General features: G+C 45.4%; 1 protein-coding gene across 1 annotated transcript in view; it reads right to left on the minus strand.

The window, feature by feature from the left end:
- Nucleotides 1-1,101: 1,101 nt before the first annotated feature.
- The window catches only part of LOC124475231 (1-phosphatidylinositol 4,5-bisphosphate phosphodiesterase delta-3-A-like), a 67,858-nt gene continuing 46,687 nt past the window's right edge, over nucleotides 1,102-22,272 (minus strand). Inside the window, exons 12-15 of the mRNA XM_047031651.1 lie at nucleotides 8,421-8,599; nucleotides 7,642-7,777; nucleotides 2,091-2,240; nucleotides 1,102-1,607 (exon numbers count right to left, since the gene is read on the minus strand). Of these exons, the coding sequence (XP_046887607.1) occupies nucleotides 1,441-1,607; nucleotides 2,091-2,240; nucleotides 7,642-7,777; nucleotides 8,421-8,599 (632 nt within the window). The 3' untranslated portion in view covers nucleotides 1,102-1,440. The remainder of the gene's footprint in view (nucleotides 1,608-2,090; nucleotides 2,241-7,641; nucleotides 7,778-8,420; nucleotides 8,600-22,272) is intronic.

A 22,272-nucleotide genomic window follows, 5' to 3' on the forward strand; every position in this document is an offset into this window, starting at 1 on the left:
AATGGTTTGGTTTCAAGACTTCAAGCAAATCAGTCAAGCAGTCTGACACAAGGACAGTATAAATACTTCAAATTATTGCATAAAGAACACTAGATACAGTACATAGGTAAGTGCTAAAATGAGCCACAATCATGCTCTCTAGGATCTATTATGAGGTGACAAAATGAGTTTGCATCAAACTATCCCTACTTTAATGAGATATATGAATCCTGGAACGTAACTTTCCTAGAATTGAGAAAAAAATTCATGAAGAATCAGGCGACTATATATGACTTGCTCTGGTGAAAAGGGTGCTGTTGTCATTCAGTTTCGTTTTTTTTTCCGTTTCCTTTTCTTGCATATTACATAAGTTTTAATGTTGAAGAATTCACTCAACATAATAAACAACATGTTTAGGATCACTTAATACTCATAATTTGATCTTGTTTACTTAAGCACCCAGTTGAGTTGTGGGCGCGTCATGCGGCATTGATTTGCATCAGTGCAGCTGGTTTTCCCTAGGCTACTTATGGCGCAAATAGGGGGGTCAATGGTCCCCTAATGATCGGTAGATCATACCTTCTTGCACGCAACCAAGGCAAGGTCGGAAACTGAAGTGGCTTTGGTCAATCTGTCCCTCAAGTTCCCTTCAACGTATTCATAGTTTTCAGTCACGTGACATCCGTGGTGACCTCGAGGGCAGAAAGCTGCTGGCGATGGCGGCTCACACCGTTGAGACGCAGCAAAAGCCGGGAAATTTACCTTCCCACATTTCTTTGGATCACCTCTTAGCTAAAGAAAAGGAAAGATATGGACACAAACTGCAAGTGTTGTGCACTTGCAATCCATATACAGCACCCGCTGCCGTATTTCTGCCCCTAGAAAATGCAGCAGAAGTCTTTATTTGCCCTCCAAGGGGCCGTGCTCCTTGGAACATGAAGTCACGTGAAAACTATGAATAGTCTACTCAAGTCAAGATACCATCAACATTCCAAGCATTCCAATGCTTACACTGTTCTTTCACCACCTTAATAATAGGCCCACATTTCCTTTAGCTTTACAATATATTGTAGGATACTCATTCACTCATTTATTGTAACTAGATTCATTTATACTCCTTGATATTTCAGAGATTAATTTATTTGTTATGTGTATGCGATTTACAAAATATAGGCTACTTCCTTTTACCATTACAATTATTGTTGCCGCCAATGTCATAACATACGAATTGCGATTACCTGTCTACACACAAATGGCTATGTAGTGAACCTCATAGAATTCAATAAAACTGTTGAAACAATAATTTTGCATAGTCTGTACATATTTTGCTATAAATATAAACCTTATTTAGATTATAACCTATGAACTTGGCCGACAATGGCCCCTTTTCACCAGAGTGTGTCACATATTAGTACAATTCTGAATTTCTCACAACAGTCTGACACAATCAGAGTGCACAAACTAAGTCTTTTTGGCTGGTAATTTACATGGTGACTTCTCAGCAGTGGGGCTCTTGGTAGGGCTCTTGGTGGGGCTGCTGTGGCAGGGCGTGACCTTGATGTGAATGAAGAGAGAGCTGGGGGACAGGCTGGAGCCATCAACCTTCCTCAGGGGAACATGTCGGTAACCTGGGAGTGCATGGAAGGACAGCTCTTTAACATTCCTGAACAAGGTTGATTAACAAAATACGTTAACTAGGTTTTTCCTTGCTATCCAAGTAAATGAAGACTATCTTTATAGGCCAAATGTAATGAAACATTTCCCACATTTAACTAATTGTTTATGTTATGGTTTATAAGGTACTGTATTTAAAGACTCCAAACACTTTCCCAGTACCTTTGCCATACTTGAGGAAAGGCTGTTCAACATTTTGTTGGTCAGAAAGTGGGACCTAATGGGGTACACTACCGTTCCTCTATAAAAGGCACTGTAACAATCTTCAAAATCATTACCTGTGTGCACTTCTAAATGATCTTCTAATTAATCAATTTCTGTGTTTGTTCTGTTTCAGCTCAAATTCTATTTTACATTGAAGGTTACTTGCCTATTGCATAACACAAGAATGAAATTAAATGTGACCACTACAATGTCCACAGATTGTACATACACACCTGTGCGCATGCTGGAAAAGGGCAGGCTAAACTGCCCCAGGAAGTCATTTCTGGAAGTGTAGTCATGGTCTTCTACCAGAAAGCGTACCAATGTGAGCTCAGGCACGTGCAGAGTGAAGTTGAAAGTACAGTCCCACCGAGGGTTAAACCCTGCAACACAGAGTTTTTTTAATTTTATTTTTTCAAAAGCACTGTGTTACTTCCATAGTGTACCACTATGAAAAGTATCTTTAGATCCATCTTACATACATCTTTAAAACTGCAGGGATGGAAAATAATTGTTTTGTTATTCAAGGGATTCACTAGCCTGGCTCTGCCCTCCTACGTACTTCCGCTCAATTTTGCTTTTGCTTCTGTACTGCGTCTGGGATTGAGGTACGTAAGTCAGATGTCTCAGGTTAACTTTCTACCTGTCCAATCAGCGAACAGAGGGAGTGGCTGAGAACGATGACGTTGATGTCGTGCGCTAGTTTGTGTTGTAGTTCCGTAATGGGGGCGGAGAAAGATGCGAGCGAAGCCATTCAGTCCGTTGTGGCAACGCTGCCGAATATCTATAAGCTTAAGCCGGAGCAAGAACAAGTTTTGCTGAGTTTTGTTGGTGGCCATGCTTTTGTGTTGTGGCCAGCAGCAGCTACCTCTGTTACAGTAGTGGTGAAGGAATTGGCTAAGGTAAACGCTAACAATTGGTTATGGCAGATCAGAGTGGTTCGAGGCAGATCCAATAGTTTATAATTTCAACAGAGTACTCGCCTACAAGGAAGTCAACGCTTGTCAATGGAGCGAGCCCAGACTCTCTGTACAAATGAAATGTACGAGAGTCTGGTTAGGACCAGGCTAGTGATTCACAACAATCCATGTAGAAATTCAAGATGCGCTATTAATGCAGAATATTTATTTTTCTAGATCAGAAGAAAAACCTGGGGTCAGGCCGGTATGCATGAAAATGGGCGCAGAAACATTTGTATGGGAGTTTCAGATTCATAAAAATACATGTGGTTTGAGAATCTGCATACTTGGGCCACAGGATGTCACAGGATGTCAAAATTGGTGTCATGGGACCACTGAGTGGCCGCAGGAAGCAAGAATGTGTGTTGGCCAATAACTGTTGTTTTCGTTGCCTTTGTCTTTATCCTTTGTCTCGTGATATCTTGGGAGATCCTGTGTCTAACACATGATAACTGCGATACCAGCTAAATTGATAAGGCCGCCATTTTGAATGAATGAAAACAAGTTTTTTCTCTACTCCTCCTACAAAGTGTGTCCAATCTTAACCAATTTGGCAGAAAATAGGTGTGTTCAACTTCATGCAGCGCCGGCGACGCCGACAAAGCACCTGGCTGACTTGAACCAGTGGATGCCATTGGCTGCTTCAAGTCAGCCGGCTGTCGGTGCCGCCGGCGCTGCATGAAGTCGAACACACCTATTATCTTCAGACCAAGCCTCACAAAAGTTATCACATGGTTTTTCTATTTTTGAAACCATTTGCGCGGTACAGCCTGGCAGAGCTATACAATATAATATAAAATACGATAAAATAAAATACAGAATAAAATAATATACCGTATTTCTTTGATTAAACGCCGCCCTCGAATAAACGCTGCACCAAAAATGAACATTAAAACACAGTATTTATTACACAAATGAATCACAAGTCACAAGTGGCTTTCTTGCTACAGGTTTATTTGAAGCTTTTTCTCCAAATCCACCGTGAAAACTAAACCCACAGTATAACGGGAAAATAAAGAGTACATTAGCTGAATATGAACATACAATGACATGCGCACACAAAACAACATACCTGCATGCTGTACACAAGGGAATAGAGGTTTCCTTAGATCACTAACATCCGCTATCACAACTTTAAACTTTTATCGCAGCATTAAATTGTCCATGCTTCACTTGCTGTTAGCTTGTCGACTTTCACTCACGAGCGTCCCAAAAGGCCTTCCAAATAAAGGCACTTAATAATGAATGCAATTATATAATTATAAATTATGACATTAGTTGAAAACAAATTATACATTATTATAATGTAATTGCAACAATTACATGATGTGGGCCTACAACATAGCGAGGTAGCTGACTTCACCACTCGCGAATTTGGCTTTCATCAACCCCAGTCGCGTGCTACAGATCTGTTGCTGCTGGTGAGTGCTTTCTGCACAGCTTTCGGTTTGAAAGCTAAAGTGTAAGAACGTTTCGGCATGCTGCTTCAGATTTATACACAATGTAGACACGCGAGGCTTTCAAATTTTTTTGTGTCAATTTTACACTAGGCTTTGTATTTGACCTCCTTGTCTATTCTTTCCCAGCTAACACATTACGTTGCAACAACGTTGCCACGACGTCGTACCTTGGACGGCTGGTTACGTTCTTTTTAGTGCTGTCAGTTTAACGCGTTATTAACGCAAACCCAAATTAACGGCGTACATTTTTTTATCGCGCGATTAACGCTCTTTTTGACCTAGCAAACTTTGCAACAGAATGTGAAAAAAAACTAAAGTTTTTTTTCACATTCTGTTGCAACAACCACTGACGTTAGAAAAACTACAATACCACACCGGATCTAGCTAGACCGGAAACAAAACAACAGGCACGCCCACCACTTGTTATTAGACATTCTCTGGTAGTAGGCTAACGTTATGTTTTGAGTTGATTGCCAGCGCCAGACGCCGAAATGGATGCCAATAAGATTCTGAATGGAAAGTTTACTTTTAAAAGGTTGCCAAATGACAAGACCAAAGTGATCAGTGTGTTCTGTCGTTGTGAACTGAGCCGGAGGGAATGAGCTATCATCGCAGCACGTTGTGGAGTCGAAAATATAATTTTGATGGCACACAGCCAAGCACACAGCTGATGCGAATTCTCCGCCTGCTCGTCAAAGCCAGGCGATTGCAATGTTGTTTTTAATTAAAAAAAAAACATTTGCACGAAGCAATCCGAACCACTTTTCCATGTCGATAAGAGCATTACAATTTGAAAAAAGAATGGATGAAAAAGAAATCAAGGGACATTTAAAATAGATACAAATGTGCGATTAATTGAGATTAATCGCGAGTTAACTATGACATTAATGCGATTAATCGCGATTAAATATTTTAATCGTTTGACAGCTCTAGTTCTTTTTAGACCCATGGACAACGTTGCCGCGACGTCATACCTTGGTCGGCTGGATACGTTATTTTTTGGTCCCATGGACAAGGTTGCTGCGATGTTGTACCTTGGTCGGCTGGTTACATTATTTTTAGACCCGTGGACAACGTTGCCGTGATGTCGTACCTTGGTCGGCTGGACACGTAATTTTTGGTACCATGGATTACGTTGCCGTTACGTCGCTCTTTGGTTGTAGGACAACGGATCTCGAGTGCATTATGGCCGAATCCCAATACTCCCCCTTACCCCTTCCCCTTAGTTTTGCGCGTTCCCGTGAGAGCTAGTGGTGTCCCAATACTCTTTTTGAACTATGGGTAGGGCTAAGACGAAGGGGTATACACCCCTTAAAACCAAGTAAGAATGGGAGCTTACTTGAAACATAGGGCTATGTGAAAACTGGGCGACCGGCAACAATGGCGGCCAGATCATCCAGAGTCCGATAAATGTAATATTTTCGGCTCAATTCATTGATAAAAAAAATTAAGACAGTCTTGTTTTGTGGTATAAACAGTCCTGTACATAAATATTTTCAACCATTTTCCTAATTGAAACGTTTCGAAAAATCGCTAGTTTGGTACGATAATGTTACAGTGCTGATTTTCACAACAGTCCCGCATTTCTCTGACTAGCATGTCTACAATTTTAAGCAAACTCCATTAGCATCGAATTTCGTTTGATATCAGTGCATGACACTACTTGCTTTGGAGATATCGATACGTGCTAGATGACGTACCCATAACCAAGTGGCGTCCCATTTCTTAGGGATATGTATCACTTACCCCTCAGTTTTAAGGGCCAAAGGCTAGGGGTAAACTAAGGGCTAGGGGTAAGGGAGAGTATTAGGATTGGCCCTATAAGTGGTTTATCAAGAGATGGAGAGATCACACTTGACTGCTCTCAGTTCTGACACTTTTGTAATGTAGCCATAATCTACATGAATTTCAATCACACACAATATTAAATGTTCCCAGCATGCAACCCAGCACATGTAAACGTAGACAATGCATGTAATTCATGTGCAGCTCAGCCCCAGCATGTCATTGGTCATCAATTTTCTCATATGCAGAAACATAGCTTTAATAAATCAGGGAGTCAGATGGCTGAGCGGTGAGGGAGTCGGCTAGAAATCAGAAGGTTGCTGGATTGATTCCCCGCCGTGTCAAATGACGTTGTGTCCTTGGGCAAGGCACTTCACCCTACTTGCCTCGGGGGGGAATGTCCCTGTACTTACCGTAGGTCGCTCTGGATAAGAGCGTCTGCTAAATGACTAAATGTAAATAAATATAATACTTATGTAGGCTATTTAGCCTGTTTATCTGGTATCAGATTCACATTGTTTACTTTGGGATCTCGCTAGCTAGCAGTAGGCTAATAGGTTAAACCCTCCAGAAAGTTATGTTGAAATAGTGAAAATGCATGTATGATATCAAAGTTTAGCATCTCCCAAATCACCCACAAAAGAATCAGTGAAAATAAACGTTCGGAACGGTTAGAAAATCTTGTTCCAAAATAGTTTATTCAGCCCTGAATCTTTAGAAAGACTGTGGAGCTAGTGCGTGGCTGATCACGCGTGGCTGATCACGCGTGGCTGATCACGCGTGGCTGATCACGCGTGGCTGATCACGCGTGGCTGATCACGCGTGGCTGATCACGCGTGGCTGATACTGAATGTGGTAAATTGACAATAAACTGTTCTAATGGCATGAGGTTTTGGTCCTGATGGACCGCAGCCTTCTGCCAGAGGGGAGTGGCTGAAACAAAGTGTGTCCAGGGTGGGAGGAATCGCACCCTGAGGTGTGTGAGGGAGATTGTGGCCGATCTCCTATCTATTGTACCTTGAAACCTTTATTTTTGTTGGATATTCCAACACAGGGCCCAGCTCACTCAGTACAGAGACCCAAAAGAATGGCTTAACGATTTATCAACCAGTCATCATTGTGGGCCAATAAATTGGCAGAATCCCTGAATCCCTGAAAATCTCCCATTGGCAATATGCTCCAAAAGCACTAAACCACCGATAGTATATGACAAATATATATCACATTTGGCATTACTCACTTGTGGCCCAAATTCACACACTTTCTTTCCGGCTAAATAGGCTAAAGCAATATATTGGCATAATTTGTAGATAACCTATACAATTTACTCCCATTGTAAATCAAGTAAAACTCTCAATTGTTAAGCGTGCACACACTTTCTCTCTGTCTTTCTGTCACTCTGTGTCGCCCTATCACAGCTAAAAACATAGCGTACGCATAGGTTCTAAAGTGTGCAGAAGGAACACAGATTCTCTCGCCACATTCTTTCATAAATCTGAAATTCTGTGAAGAAACACCCATACACGTTTCTGCACCCATTTTCATGCGTATGTGCCTTCGTACATTTGGCCTGTGTTTACCATTGTTATCAATGCGGTGGGTCTTCTCCTTGTTGTTGTCTATAGGAACACCATGTGTTTCCACCCACACCCAAGGGTCCACTATCGAGCTGGGCTTGTCCCACTCAGGCTTAGGAAGCTGCTGGGCCGAGATCACCTTGAAGGGAGTGGGACAGGGATTTTGGGTTACTGTTAAACAACTACGTTTCATGTAATGCTCAAATAATCCCAATGATTATGTCTGGCGACCAACACAAGACTGCAATCAAAGATTTTGATTGACTAAATTATATCTGTATTTATATTCAAACTTCTGTTTCTATCAAGTTCAGATAGAATCTTTATTTACATGTAATCAACGTTCAATATTTGCAGTCGTAGAGCTATCCCAGAGTGACTTCTGAATAGACCTAAAGAAAGAACATTTGATAAAGATCACTTTCTCTACCTACATTGTGTTTGTTGTTGTGGTACCTGAAACTGGCCTTTGTTTGTAGACTGACCTGCATGTTGTATTTGAGATCCTGTTACAGCACTTGTGAACACAGATTGCACCTTCAAATGTTTTAACATGTTTTCATTTGAGATGTTGAGATGTTATTATTGTACTGTCCTATAATCAGAGTTATGTAATGTTGTAGTTGAGATGATGCTATTGTTGTACTGGCAAAAGTAGGACCATACTTTGACATTAGCCACTGATATCCTGTAGATTTATGTACCTCTGCTTCTTTGCTGTGGAGAAAAGCAACTGCTGAATGAATAAACTATAAGTGTGTGTGTGTATTATTCCCATTTACCTGTATGGTGAGATGGATGGGGTTGTGGCCAGGCCCACCCCCAGTATTGTATGGGTTAAAGTTACAGTCAGGCTGGCACATGAAGGACGGTTTGAGGACATAGCCACAAAGGCCGTTGGGTGTGAATCTCCCCTGGTTCAAGTCCATCTGTTCACCTGGAGTCTGGAAGTTTAATGCCACTGGAAGAATAAAGAGATGCATACAGTATATCTTTTTTGAGCTTCAAAATAAAGGTCTATACAAATATATAATTAATATTAAACCTGATGGCCTACTTATGTGTTTTAGTTTCTTTTACATTAAATTGTGGTATTTAATAGTCTAATAATGTGTGTAAAAATGTAAAGAATAATTGTCAGTAAATTTCTTAATGACCAGGTCCAAGTTCCTAATTCTTCGGTTAATATGGGTAAGGTTATAACGGCACGCACACATAAAATAACCGTCAAAACATCCATTTGTACCGCAAGTCCAGAAACCAGATAGGCATTCAAAATTGATCTTGCCAAGCTCCTGTGAGTCAACATTAGTGATTGCAACACTTATTGGACAATTCTGCTGAAGTGACCAAACGCAATTCTAATTGCAACATTGAAATAACCAAACTCAGTCTCACCGCGGATTAAAAGGAAGTCTTGGATTTGTTTAACTACTGCCAAGACTTAAATGGACTCTGCTTCCGCCCACAACTACAACAAGGTTAGTGTAAACTGGGTGTTGAGAGGAAGAATGATACACGGTTAAGCATCGGACCATGTTACTTGTAGTTTAATTAGTAATGATGCAATCACAAGATACACAATGAAAACAATACACCAAGATGTCCGTAGTCTAGTACAATGAATCAGTCGATGATGCAACAGCAGTCATCCCACCAAAACAGAGTATAAGATTAGAACGAACGAAGGCCTTCGTTGAGAAGGTGGTCGTGACAGAATATCAGAGAAAGTTCTGCCCCTCCCAAGTTCTGTCTCCCCGCCCTTGGGAGACAGATCTTGTACTCCCCAGAGAGGGAGGTCTGGTGAGTGGCCATTGGTCAGGAGACCTTGGGGTGGCTATTGTTAACCAATTAAATGTCCAGGGCGTTCATGCTGGCGCAAGGTGGGCAGTCCACGGACCTGGTGATGTTAGGAGAGGGAGGGGGCAGAGAAGACCCACAGGTCTGATGCAATCCAAGGGGGGGGGGGGGTTTGAGTTCTCCAGAGTTGAGAGCAGGTCATCTCGAGGTCCTGATGATATACGGGGTGGGGTCTTCAAGGGGAAGGGGAGAGGGTAAGACCACTCCTAGGTCAGATGATGTAAAGGGGCAGATGGGCTCCAAGGAGAAGGGGAGCATCCAGTGAGAAGGGGGGGGGGGCAGGGTCTCCAGGGGAAGGGGGCATATTATCCATAGTAAGAACTGTCCGGTCTGACTCGTCCTGAAGCAGAGAAGAGTTATGTTCCCAGCATCACCTTATCTCCCAAGTTGACACTTTTACTCCCATGAGCTGACTAGCTCATTGTGCTCACACCAGTCCCTGAGCGTCACGAACTCGCCTCCCAAGTCAGTTTGCCTGACATCTGCATTCTTGTCCACACACCAAAGTTACATTTCAATGTTTCTTATCTGTTACTTTATTAAATCAATTGATCACATTCAATATTTGTATCTTAGTTATTAGCATTACAAAACATGTGTGTTTACATATTCATATTAGATATTGATTGGTATAGCAGCATTGATCAGCAGTATAATGCTATCATTCCCTCACAATCCCTCCTTTGACACCACTATGTGGTGTCAACATTAAAACTGGATATTTTAAAGTTTCATGGATCCCTCCTTTCACACCCTCTAAAGGGTGTGACTACACAAATGTAAAATATTATGAACCTGTGTGAGCAAACAATGGAGGTTAGTTCAGATGAGCAATAAGAAACAGTCAGTCAGATTACAGGAAGATATATATAATTTTTTTTTTTTTTTTTTTCACTAGAACTCACCCTCCTTTCACACCCTCTAAAGGGTGTGACGACCATATCGTACGATCAGTCAATCTGTTAAACAGAACATTAAAAGAGTCAATACATGTAGAAAGAAACTGTTAATTCGGACAGGATATTTTAAAGTTTTCTTGGAATCCCTCCTTTCACACCCTTTAAAGGGTGTGACAACTAACACAAAATTTAAAATATCCCGTTAAGGAACACAATGCTTAGAACGATAATAATGAGACTATGCAGCGTTATGGCCAAGTGGTGTGGACACACTGGACACAGTGGGAAAACCCTAACGATGTTATAGGGGAAAACCCACCGTCACTCCACAGAGTGGACATTCGACATCCATGTACCCACGGCAGACCTGAACATACTCACAGGTCCCCTTCACCACATACATACAACTGTAGCCAAGCTTTTAGAATTGTAATAAAATAAATTTGAGAACATTGAATAACAATCAAACTGGATATTACTGATTAAGATATGTCCCAGTGTAAATAAGGACGTGATTAGTGAAAGTAAAGGGGTTCAAAAGATAATGCCGTGAGGAAAGAGAACATGGCCCTAGCGACAGCCGTCGCTCCAGTCCTGTCCACTTGTAGCCTCACAGAAACGCTCGATCTCTGAGTGAACTTCAAATTCCACAATTTCCTCCAGATAATACTGTGCCTGCTGCCCTGTTAAAGTATTGGTCAGTCTTCCAATCAGGTTCTTAGCGCAGGGTATGAAACAGCAGCTGCACATGATCAGAATGACTACCGTCGCTGTCACTGCCCCCACCACTGAGACAATAGTAGATGTCCATTTACCGAACCAGGACTGCAACATTGATGTGAAGTAGTTGTCCACTCCACTGTTCTCGGCCAGTTCCTTACTCAGAGACGTCAGTCCCTTCAATGCCCTGGATACGGAGCCATCTGGTGCAGTGTTGTTAGGGACAAATGTGCAGCACAGGGTTCCAAAAATCCTGCACACTCCGCCCTTCTCGGCCAACAACATATCCAATGCCATACGATTCTGCAGTGTCATGGTGCTGGTTCGGTCTAGCTGCTCGGCTAGTCCCCCTATAGCGACTCTAGTAAAGTTCACAAATCGTTGCTGATTGTAGTATATGTAATTTATCCACTCCATGTTTTTGTTTATCGATGGGAAGATGAACAGTGACTCAAAACCTGCCAGAATCGGATTTCTTGCCTTGTATTCGTCTGGAACTCCTCTTGGTACGCCTATAGCATCCATCCAGATACCAGAGTCAAATGATCCTTTAACTGCCCTTGTCTGTCTCTTGATGTGGCCAATACCTCTGTCTGCCAGCCTCTCGATCTCATCGGCCGTCCGTGGAATGGCATAGAATGGCATTACAAGCTGAATTGGCGCACACACTCCTGTCCAGTCATGAGGCAATATTGGATACAATGTCGTCCCACAGAGCCACCACACATCCGCTCTAGGATAATGCATTTCATTCAGAACGTCGAGTGTGTGTCCACTTGGTGCGTAAGTTTGGTTGCACTGTGTTAGGCGGCCGACATCAACGTGCCCTGACAATTTTCGAATGCAGGTGTATCTTCCATCATATGGGGTGAAATGGGGCGGCCTTGCCATGGGTACTGAGGGAAACAGCAGTTTGATAGTGGTGCAACCTTCTGGGTGTAGCTGGCTGAAAAGTTTCAACAGGCATTTGAACGTTTTTTCATCATCCCTCGGGGTGATAGGAAAAGGTACCGTTCCTAGTAGTGGCCTTGCGGTCCCGCAAGCCACACAGTTTTTAACTCTATGCTGTTCCGCAGTGTACATCATCCAGTCTACCCACTCATTTCTGTCGGCGTATCCTGTTTCAGCTACAATGGTGTCCTTGAGTGTGGTCTGTCCTGAGTTCTGGGCTTTGGTGCTGTCTGGAAATGTGTTCTTTGATATTATGATCTCAAAAGTTCTGATTGTGTCTTTTCCCTTTTCCTCCATTCCTAGACAGTAGCTTCCCCTATCTCCTTCGTAGGGATCTTTTAGGGTGACAAGCAGTGGGTTGCATGATGATTTAGGTTTGCAGTCCTTGGGAGCCTTCCCTCTGCTTATAGACAGTCTCTCCAGTTGGTTTATGTTTCCATTACTGACCCTTTTTAGCGCAGTGGCAGGCTTGTATCCCCAGTCATGTGGTCCAGTGTTCCATCCGATATCTCCCCATGAGCTACAGTGTGTGGTTATTCCCATGTAGATGTTTACTGAACTGTAGTACTCTTGACTGCCCCAATTGCATGGTAACATTTCGCAGAGGTCTACCTTCAGTGTCGCTGTTTGGCCCAGGGTGTATTTCAGGCTGCTTAGGCACTCAGTGGTTGTTTTGAGACAACCCATGGTGCAGACGAGCAGTCCCCAAAAGCACAATCTAGACATATTGATGTGTTGCCGCGGAATGTGTGAAGTGAGGAAACCGGTTGGGCTAGAAGAAGTGTCGTATGATTATTAAGCATATGATGAGTACGTCCACTTTTTCGATCTGGACTGCAGCTCTGTCTCGTTCTGTCCTCTTCCTTAAACTTCAGGTTTGTCGGTGGGTTTGTCTTCAAGGCAACACAGATCCTTTCTAACTTCCCCCAGAGTGCGGGAGGGGGCCTCCGCCGATGCACAGTGTGTGAGGTGATGCCAATGATCTCCGTTTTTTCCTCTGACTTTCAAAGCGTGGGAGGCACGTTCTGTTACCTGCCACGGACCTGTCCACCGAGGTTCAGTCCACTTTCGTTTGTGTACTTTAACTCTCACCCAGTCTCCAGGCCCTACTGCTGTGTCCTGATGCTCGTCTGCTTCCTGCTCGGCCTGCCGCACCTGTGTGGACAAAACGTTGGTAAGGTCCGTCAGTGCTTTCATATACTCAGAAGCCTCTATCTTCCATAAGTCTAGAATTGGGCCCCTGCCCCCATCCCTAGGCGGTCCTGGCATGGGTCTCCCAGTCAGCAATTCATGTGGGGACAAGTGTGTCTTTTCGGATTGGGAACTTCTCATTGACATTAGGGCTAGTGGTAGGGCATCCACCCATGACATCTTGGTGCCATAGCAGATCTTAGCAGTCTTCCGTTTCAATGTTCCGTTCACCCTTTCTACTATTCCTTGTGATGCCGGATGGTATACTGCCCCAAAGCTGTGTGTTATTCCCAACTGTTGCTCCACTTTTGCCAGGTGTTGGCTTGTGAAATGGCTGCCGTTGTCTGATCGGATTCTTGCTGGGACCCCATATCTGGGTATGAGTTCGTTTTTTAACCATTTGATCACGGAATTCGCGTCTTCTCGTCTTGTGGGTATTGCCTCCACCCACTTTGTGAATCTGTCCACCATCACCAGCATGTATCTGAAACCTCGTACTATGTTTTCTGCCCCCATGTCCGTGTAGTCTATGCATATTTCTTTAAACGGGGCCTCCGGAACCGGGAATCTCCCCATTGGGCAGGTGAAGGTTTTCTTGTCATTAAATGCCAGGCATGTGTCGCATTCGCGTACATAGTTCTCGACCAACTCCTTCATGTACGGATGCCACCAGTCTGTCTCTATGGTTTTTGTGGTTCGTCTTCTGCTTTCATGGGCTGGTCCATGCGCTTGCGCTGTCAGTATTGTCACTAATTTTGCCGGTGCTACTAATCGTCCGTCGTGTGCTCTCCACAGTCCATCTTTTTCTGTAGCTCCTTTGTGTATCCACTGGCTCTGTTCGTACACTCCTGCTTCCTTTTGTATCTCCACTAGGTCTTGTGTGGTCAGGGCTGGTCTGATTGGCTCGGCCAGACACATCAATTGCTTGGTGTATCCTCCTGCCATTTTGGCTGCTCTGTCGGCCGCATCATTTCCTTGGGCAACATGATTATTGCTTTTTTGGTGTCCTGGACATTTCATTATGGCTACCCTAGTGGGCAGCAGTACTGCCTCGAGCAGTCTCTTAAGAGTCGTGGAGTGTCTGACGGCGGTTCCATTGGTCGTAAGAAATCCTCTCCTTTTCCACTGTGGCCCGTCTACATGCACTGCTCCATGTGCATAGGCTGAGTCGGTGTAGATGTTTACGGCTTTCCCTTGGCTTAATTCCAAAGCCCTTGTGAGCCCGTGGATTTCTGCTAACTGTGCCGATGCTGGTTGTGGAATGATTTCTGCTTCCCAGGTAGTGTGATTGTTCCATTTGCCAGTTCCTTCCTGCTGAACAACTGCATAGGAGGCCACATTTCCAGTGTTTCCCTTGTAGCAACATCCGTCGCTAAACAGTGTGCTGTCCGGGTCTTTTAGTGGTGTGGTGGTAAGATCGGGTCTTATCTTCAGATCCTTCTGAGATACATATTCACAGTTGTGTGGTATGAGTTCAGCAGGATCCAACTCAGGGGCCATGTTGATGTTTCCAGTCTCATAGAAAATGTGTGGTTTTGTCAATGTCCCACATATTTTTGCTTTTCGTACTGCAGAGATGGTGAAAGCCCTTGAGGTAAGAAATGACACCACCCCATGTGTTGTGTTGACTTTTAGCGGGTGGCACATGACAATGTGTGCTGTCTTTTCGATGACCTTGGCTAAAGCCGTCAGGTGTCTGCCGCACCCTGTTTGTCCCATTTCTACATTACTAAGTTTTGAACTGTGATACATAAGTACTCTTCTTTCTCCCTCCTTTCTCTGAAACAGAACTGCCGTAACAGTACCACCTGTTTCAGAAACATCCAGATGAAATGGTTTTGTGTAGTCCGGGGGACAGAGGTGTTCGGCCTGTCCCAGTGCTTGTTTGGTGCGGATAAATGCTTGCTCGGCCTCTGGTGTCCAGACGAGTACTTGTTGGTGTTCCCTGATTCCGGCGGTGTTGAGTATGTCCCTTAGTGGTTGGGTTAGCGACACGTAGTCAGGGATGTGGTTTCGGCTGTATCCGGTCAATCCCAGAAATGCCAGCATGTGTTTGACAATTGTTGGTTTCCCATGGTTCAAAATGGACTCCTTTTGTGAGCCTGTTAGTGTCATGCTGTTGGCTGAGATCAATCTGCCCAAATACGTGACTGTTCGTCTGGCAATCTGAGTTTTTTCTTTCTTCACCTTATATCCTTTTTCCGCCAGCACTGTCAGCAATGTTCGGGTTGCTTCGAGGCACTGCTCAGCCGAGGTCGCTGCTAGTAATAAATCATCCACATATTGGATAATTACTGTCCCTTGTGGCAGGGTAATGTCTGACAGGTCATCGCGCAGCACTAAGTTAAAGATTCCCGGGGAGTCCTTGTATCCTTGTGGCATGCGGTTGTAGGTGTATCGCCGTCCATTGTATGTGAATGCAAACCAGTCCTGTACTTCTTGACGCAGCGGGATGCAGAAGAAAGCGTTCGCCAGATCTATGACTGAGAAGTGGGTTTGTTCTGGCGACAAATTCATGAGCGAGACATAGGGATCTGGTACGACCAACAGTCGCGTGTTTGTTACATCGTTGATTGGGCGGAGATCATGCACCATTCTCCATCCTTTTCCTCCTGCTTTTGGTACTGGCAGTATTGGTGTGTTCCATTGAGAGTTTGACGGCCGTATCACTCCAGCTGCTAGCAACCCGGCAATGGTCTCGCCAATCCCTTCTATCTGTTCTTCTTTGAGTTTATATTGGGGACGCCAGATTGGTGTGTCAGATGGATTCTTCAGTGTCATCCCAATCTCGCTGGTCACCCTCCCTACATCATATGGTCCTGTTGTCCACAACTTGTCTGGGACATCTTTTAGATAGTGGTCCGTGTTTGGGTGATTTGTGTGTTCCCGTCCATGGTCCCTTTCCAGCTCCACTTCTTCCATATCTCCTTCGTTGTCTTGTGTGTCAGAAATTCTCCACATGTCTCCTGCGGCGTTCACATGCAATTTTGGTGCTGTTGTGGGCAGCCATGTCATCGTCAGTGCTTTTTTCACCATTGGACCGAGACACCTTGCTTCTCCTCCTGCTGCAACTGATAGGGTGATGTGGGGCACAGATTCAGTGGTCAGTGTGTACCATGCCATCTGGTCAGGTGTTAGTTCACAATATGCTGCGACTCCTTCTTTTCCCACATATATGTCTCTTGATCTGATTGTCTCTGTTTTTCCCTCTTTGTGTGTCTGCCACGCCTCCTGATATACTTCGTCTGGTGCCCGTAGATAGTTGTATGTGCAATGTGGGGGGTCCGGGGGCGGTCCGTATGGATGTAGTTCATTGATCCATGCCTTCCAGTCCATATAGGTTTTGAGCGCTCCTTTCGTTTCTCCTGGCGGAGACAGTCTTGTCCAGTATATTTGCGTCATTTCTGTCATTCCTACTGGTGTCTTTGTGTTAGTGCCCATGAACAGTATCCTCTGGCCATCACTGATTGTTTTTGATGTTTCTACTCCTGGCATATACAACGCCAATCCTTTTGTGGAGCAGGTGATGGTAACTCCTATTTTCAGCAGCAGGTCTCTCCCCATCAGGTTCATGGGGCATTTGGGGGCATGCAGAAATGAATGTGTCAGTGTTTGTGAGCCGACTGTGGTGATTAGTGGCTGGGTGTACCGCTGTTCTTCGCTTTGTCCCGAGTATCCAACTGTTCTGATGGTTTTAGAAGAGAGTGGGGTTGTCCCTTTTAGATTGTTCAGGCATGACACTGCCGCACCTGTGTCCACCATCAACTCCACTTTTTCTCCATCAATCATGCAGGTGACCATTGGTACTTTACTGGCTTGGATGTCACCTGCAGTCGGATCCTCTGGGCCTCCTCATTGGTCGCCATCCCACTGGTCCAGGGTCCATGTCGCGACCGGCATCTGTGTCGCATTCGGTGGCTGAAGCAGAGGCAGACCCGCTGGTTGCTGAGTTTGTTGCGGCTGTGGTACCTGTAGGTTCAGAGTTATTTGGCCTCTACCTCCTCCTCTCTTGTTGTAGCCACCTCTTCCTCGTTTGTTCTGGCCTTGAGGGCATTCCCTGGCGAAGTGTGTCGTCTCTCCACATGTGTAGCACGCTCCTCGCTGGCCTCCTCGTCCGCCGCCTGTAGGGTAGGCATATTGAGGGGCATTTTGTGGAAACGCCGATGGATACTGATATTGGGGTTGGGGGTATTGGGGTTGGGGTTGTTGGGGACGAGGGTATTGTGGTTGAGGGGGTATTTGGGGAAGGGGGTATTGTGGTTGAGGAAGAGGGTATTGAGGTTGTGGGGGTATTTGGGGAAGGGGGTATTGAGGTTGTGGGGGAGGGTGTTGTGGTTGGGGAAGAGGGTATTGAGGTTGTGGGGGTTTTGGTCGCACTTCCACTGCCATTTGCTCAAACAGAGGTTCTTCCACTATCATTTGTGTCTTGGTAGCTTTCTTCTTCTCATTGGCCATGTCGTGTCTATCTGCGACCCGACCCCTCAGGAGCTGTCTGTTCATGTCACTGTCTTTCAGACATAGTTCTTTTTCAGCTTTATCATGCTTCTTTTGGTAATGTATAAGGTAGTTTGTCCATTCAGCCACAGGTTTGTAGGTCAGACCCACCACGTCCTCGAGTTCGTCTCGGACGGCTTTCGGGAGTGCTCTTACTACTGCAGACTTCCAAAACAATAATTGGCCTTTAGTGACATCGTGGCGTTCTCCAGTTCCTTCCAACCACACATCCTCAGCTCTTCTGAGAAATGCGTGCATCTTCTCTCCAGGCTCCATTTCCAAGCTTTCCAGGGCTGCCAAGCTCTGCTCTTGTGGGTAGATGTCTCTTATGGCATCCCAATATCTTCCTCTGGCATTGTTGAACGGTTCTCTGTCGTCATCCCCCTCGCATTTAGCCTTCTGGTCGATAGTTCGAACCTTCACTTTCCCATCCAGTCGTAAGATGATGGCTCGGATGTCTCCCATTGCCAGGCGGTCTTGTGCCGTCAGCTTCTCGAAAGCCCTTATCCATTGGGCTCCTCCGGCCGACAGTGGAGGAAGTACAGTGACTAACTCGTTCATGTCTCTATGGCTCCATGGTTCGTACCGGGCTGCCCCGCCTGCATCCAACAGCAGTGGGCATTGGAACTGGCTGTTGTCGCTCCACCCTCCTTTGTGGGCCTGGTGTGACCTGGTTCTGGCGGACATTCCTCTTTGATCTACTTCCATTTCTTTTCCTGTTATTATTACAGAATCTGTCTTTTCGTGGCGGCTTTTCCTCTGGTTCCGCTTGTATCTCTCCTCTTCTTCAATTCTTTCCAGTTTTTCTTCCAGCACCCTTCGTTGTTCGTCTGGGATTTCTTCACACTCCCCTTCAATCAGGCTGTCCTGGTCAAGTTCATGGCTTGCGTAGCCAGTTCTTCTGGGAATGCTGGACTGGCACAGGCTACTGTTTAGGTCAGGTTCATACCCCGTTCTTTGGGGAATGTCGGGCTGGCTGTAGTTGCGAGGTCTCGTTTGGCTGTTTAAAGAGGCTGGGGCTGGACGTTCTCTTGATTCGTTTTCTTCCCTCCTTTCTTGCTCCATCATCGTTGCCTGTGTTTTGATGATCCTTTCTCCCAGTATTGATGCCATTTCTGTCAGTTCTTCCACTGTAAGATCATCTGGGATGTCCGTGCGTCTCCCGTTGACTTCTAATTCAAGTTTTCCCGACTTGACCTCGAACACTGGGGCTTGGGTAAATGGATTGTTGGATGAATAAGGTGGGGGAGCTGTAGGGGCTTTTGGGGTCTCCTTGGCGTCTGGAGCTGTTGGAGTTATTGCCTCTGTGATGTCTGGGTACAATCTTTTTTCACTTATTTTTGGCGGCAGGTGGGTTGTTATTGGTTGATTTTCTGGGATGGTCAACATCATTATTAATTCTGTTGCCCTTGCATGTTTCAGCTTAGCTTGTTCATAGGCTCGCTTGCTTCCTCCTATCTTGTGGCTGCCTGCCTTTTCCCATTCATTTTTCTTGGAAATCATCTCTTGTCTCTCAAATTCGGTTATTTTCTTCCTGTCATCCAATGTTACTTCCATTACATTTCCCAGAATCAGTCCCCTCCTTCCCCAATCCAGGTATAGATGCTCAAATGTCTTGCGTTTCTCCTCTATCTCTTTCTTGGAATTGGTGGCTTCCAGCCTTCTCCACATCACATCCTTTACTGCCTTCAAGGTGGTTGGTCTGGACGCCATCCTTCTCTTCTCCTGGTGTTTCTAAGTCTGGTGTCAGTCAGATCAGGCTTGTGTCAGGGTAAATTCTGGATACAGTCAAGTCAGTGATGTTGCTGGATAGTCGAGTCGGTCTAGTTGGATACAGTCAAGTCAATTATGTCCTCTGGTTCAATGATGAACTCAGCTCTGACCCAATTGATTGTCTTCCTGTTGCCTTCAATTGGCCTCAGCCTCTCCAGCAATGCTGTCTGATCGTCAGTCCGCCTCCCTGGTAGTTCCTCCCAAGCTTCCTTTATCTCCTCGTGCTTTGCACGTTTCCGTGGACGTGACTTGTCTTCAGGTGATTCTTTTCTGCCTGGCCAGTGCTTCATATGCCAGACGGCCTTGTATGTCACACAGATTCTGGTTATCCACTTATCCGGGCGAGCCTCGACTTCACTCGTTGTTGTCCCTCGCAGATATTCTTCCAACGTTGGTGGTTCAAAGAAGGCGTCAAAAGTTTTCGAGTGTGCGCTCTTGTGGAGCTTCTCCACGATTGGCTGCAAGTGTGAAGGTTTGACTATAATTTGTGATGCCAGCTTCTCGAAATATTCTGCTTGTGTTGGATACTGTTCTTTTATTTCCTCCTTGTTTATGCACTGCAGCGATCCTGCAAACACAAGTTTGTATTCTTCCTCAGTTAATGCCACTCTTCTGTTGGTTGTGGGGTCTTTTTTACCGCTGCCTTCTTTAAACCCAGTATCTGGGTTGACCGTGTATTTGGTCTGCCACCAGTCTAATATTTTATAACCTGGCCTTAATTCAACGTGCGATGGACGCCACTTCATTTGTCCTCTCCTTAAAGACACATAAACATAACTTTTTCTTGTTTGAAACAGACATAAAACAAACATGACAGATACATATAGGCAACATAAGGCAAACATAACAGACACACACAGATAGCAAGGTCACGTCTGACCATAAATACTTGTTGTTCCACCACTGGTTGGAATCAAACAATAACAGCTGTAGTAATGCCATGTACCACTAGTCGGAGCCAGACAAAATAGAACTGCAATAATATAATCCACCACCAGTCGGAGCCACAGACAAAACACAACTGCAATAATATAATCCACCACCAGTCGGAGCCACAGACAAAACACAACTGCAATAATATAATCCACCACCAGTCGGAGCCACAGACAAAACACAACTGCAATAATATAATCCACCACCAGTCGGAGCTCACCAACAAAACACAACTGCAATAATATAATCCACCACCAGTCGGAGCTCACCAACCACCCAACTGCCACCAGCCGGATCCAGGCTAGTAACAGCTGCAACCCACTGTCACCAGTCAATGCCAACCACCAAAATAATTGTAATAGCGCTTACCTGTTGCTGGTCGTAGCTGTGGGTAGAGTCTCAAAGATCCACACATACACATCAGTATTAGAGAGAGAGAGAGAGAGAGAGAGAGAGAGAGAGAGAGAGAGAGAGAGAGAGAGAGAGAGAGAGAGAGAGAGAGAGACAAGGAGTTTAGTTGGCACCGGTAGGTCTCAGCTCCTTGACCAGAGAGAGGTAAAGAGAGAGAGAGACATAGAGAGAGAGAGAGAGAGAGAGAGTGTGTGTAGTGCAAGAGAGGGGAGGGGAGGAGAGGGGTGGGGAGGTGTGTGAAGGGAGAGAGTGTGTGAGAGGGGAGTGGTGGGGAGGTGAGGTGTGTGAAGGGAGAGACGAGAGGGTGTGTGAGAGGGGAGGGGTTGGAGGGGAGGGGTTGGGAGTTGAGGGGAGGTGTGTGAAGGGAGAGAGTGTGTGAGGGGGGGAGGGGAGGGGAGAGAGGAGAGGAGGGGGGAGGAGAGGAGAGGGGAGGTGGGGAGAGCGAGAGAGAGAGGGCGAGAGTGAGAGAGTGTGTGAGAGGGTAGGGGTTGGAGGGGTAGGGAGTTGAGGGGAGATGTGTGAAGGGAGAGGAGAGGAGAGGGGAGGAGAGGAGAGGGGAGGAGAGGAGAGGAGAGGGGAAGGGAAGGGAGGGGAGGTGTGTGAAGGGAGAGTGTGTGAGAGGGGAGGGGTGAGAGGAGAGGAGAGGGGAGGGGAAAGGTGCGAGGGGAGAGATACACATTATTAACCCAACAATGCTAAGAGATAGCGAGAGAGAGAGAGAGAGAGAGCGAGAGAAAGGGAGAGAGAGAGAGCTTGTCTAAAATGCGCCATGCTCGAACCTCGGCATGGCCCCATCCCGACAATGCAATAGAGAGAAAGGGAGAGAGAGCAAGAAAGGGAGAGATACACATTATTAACCCAACAATGCTAAGAGATAGCGAGAGAGAGAGAGAGAGAGAGCGAGAGAAAGGGAGAGAGAGAGAGCTTGTCTAAAATGCGCCATGCTCGAACCTCGGCATGGCCCCATCCCGACAATGCAATAGAGAGAAAGGGAGAGAGAGCAAGAAAGAGAGAGAGTCTGCTTGTGAAATGTGCCCTGCTCGAACCTCGGCATAGCCCATTCCAGCAATGCAGTAGATAGGGAGAAAGAGAGAGAAAGCAAGAAAAAGAGGTTTGCTACTCCTTAAATCTCCACAAACATATTATTTACGTCTATCTCAAACAGCCAGGTGCTCCCGTCACAGTGCCGCATTCTGCCGGACCCCACCTCGTTTTCCAATAGACACACTTAGAAACAGCCAGGTGTTCCCGTCACAGTGTGACCACTGCCAGGCAACGCCCCGTACCACGTAGAAACTGCCGAGCGCTCCTGTCACAGTGCCACATTCTGCCAGACCTCACCTCGTTTCACAATAGACACAATTAGAAACAGCCAGGTGTTCCCGTCAGTGTGACCACTGCC

This window comes from Hypomesus transpacificus, chromosome 13 (assembly GCF_021917145.1).
Source record: "Hypomesus transpacificus isolate Combined female chromosome 13, fHypTra1, whole genome shotgun sequence".
Taxonomy (NCBI): domain Eukaryota; kingdom Metazoa; phylum Chordata; class Actinopteri; order Osmeriformes; family Osmeridae; genus Hypomesus; species Hypomesus transpacificus.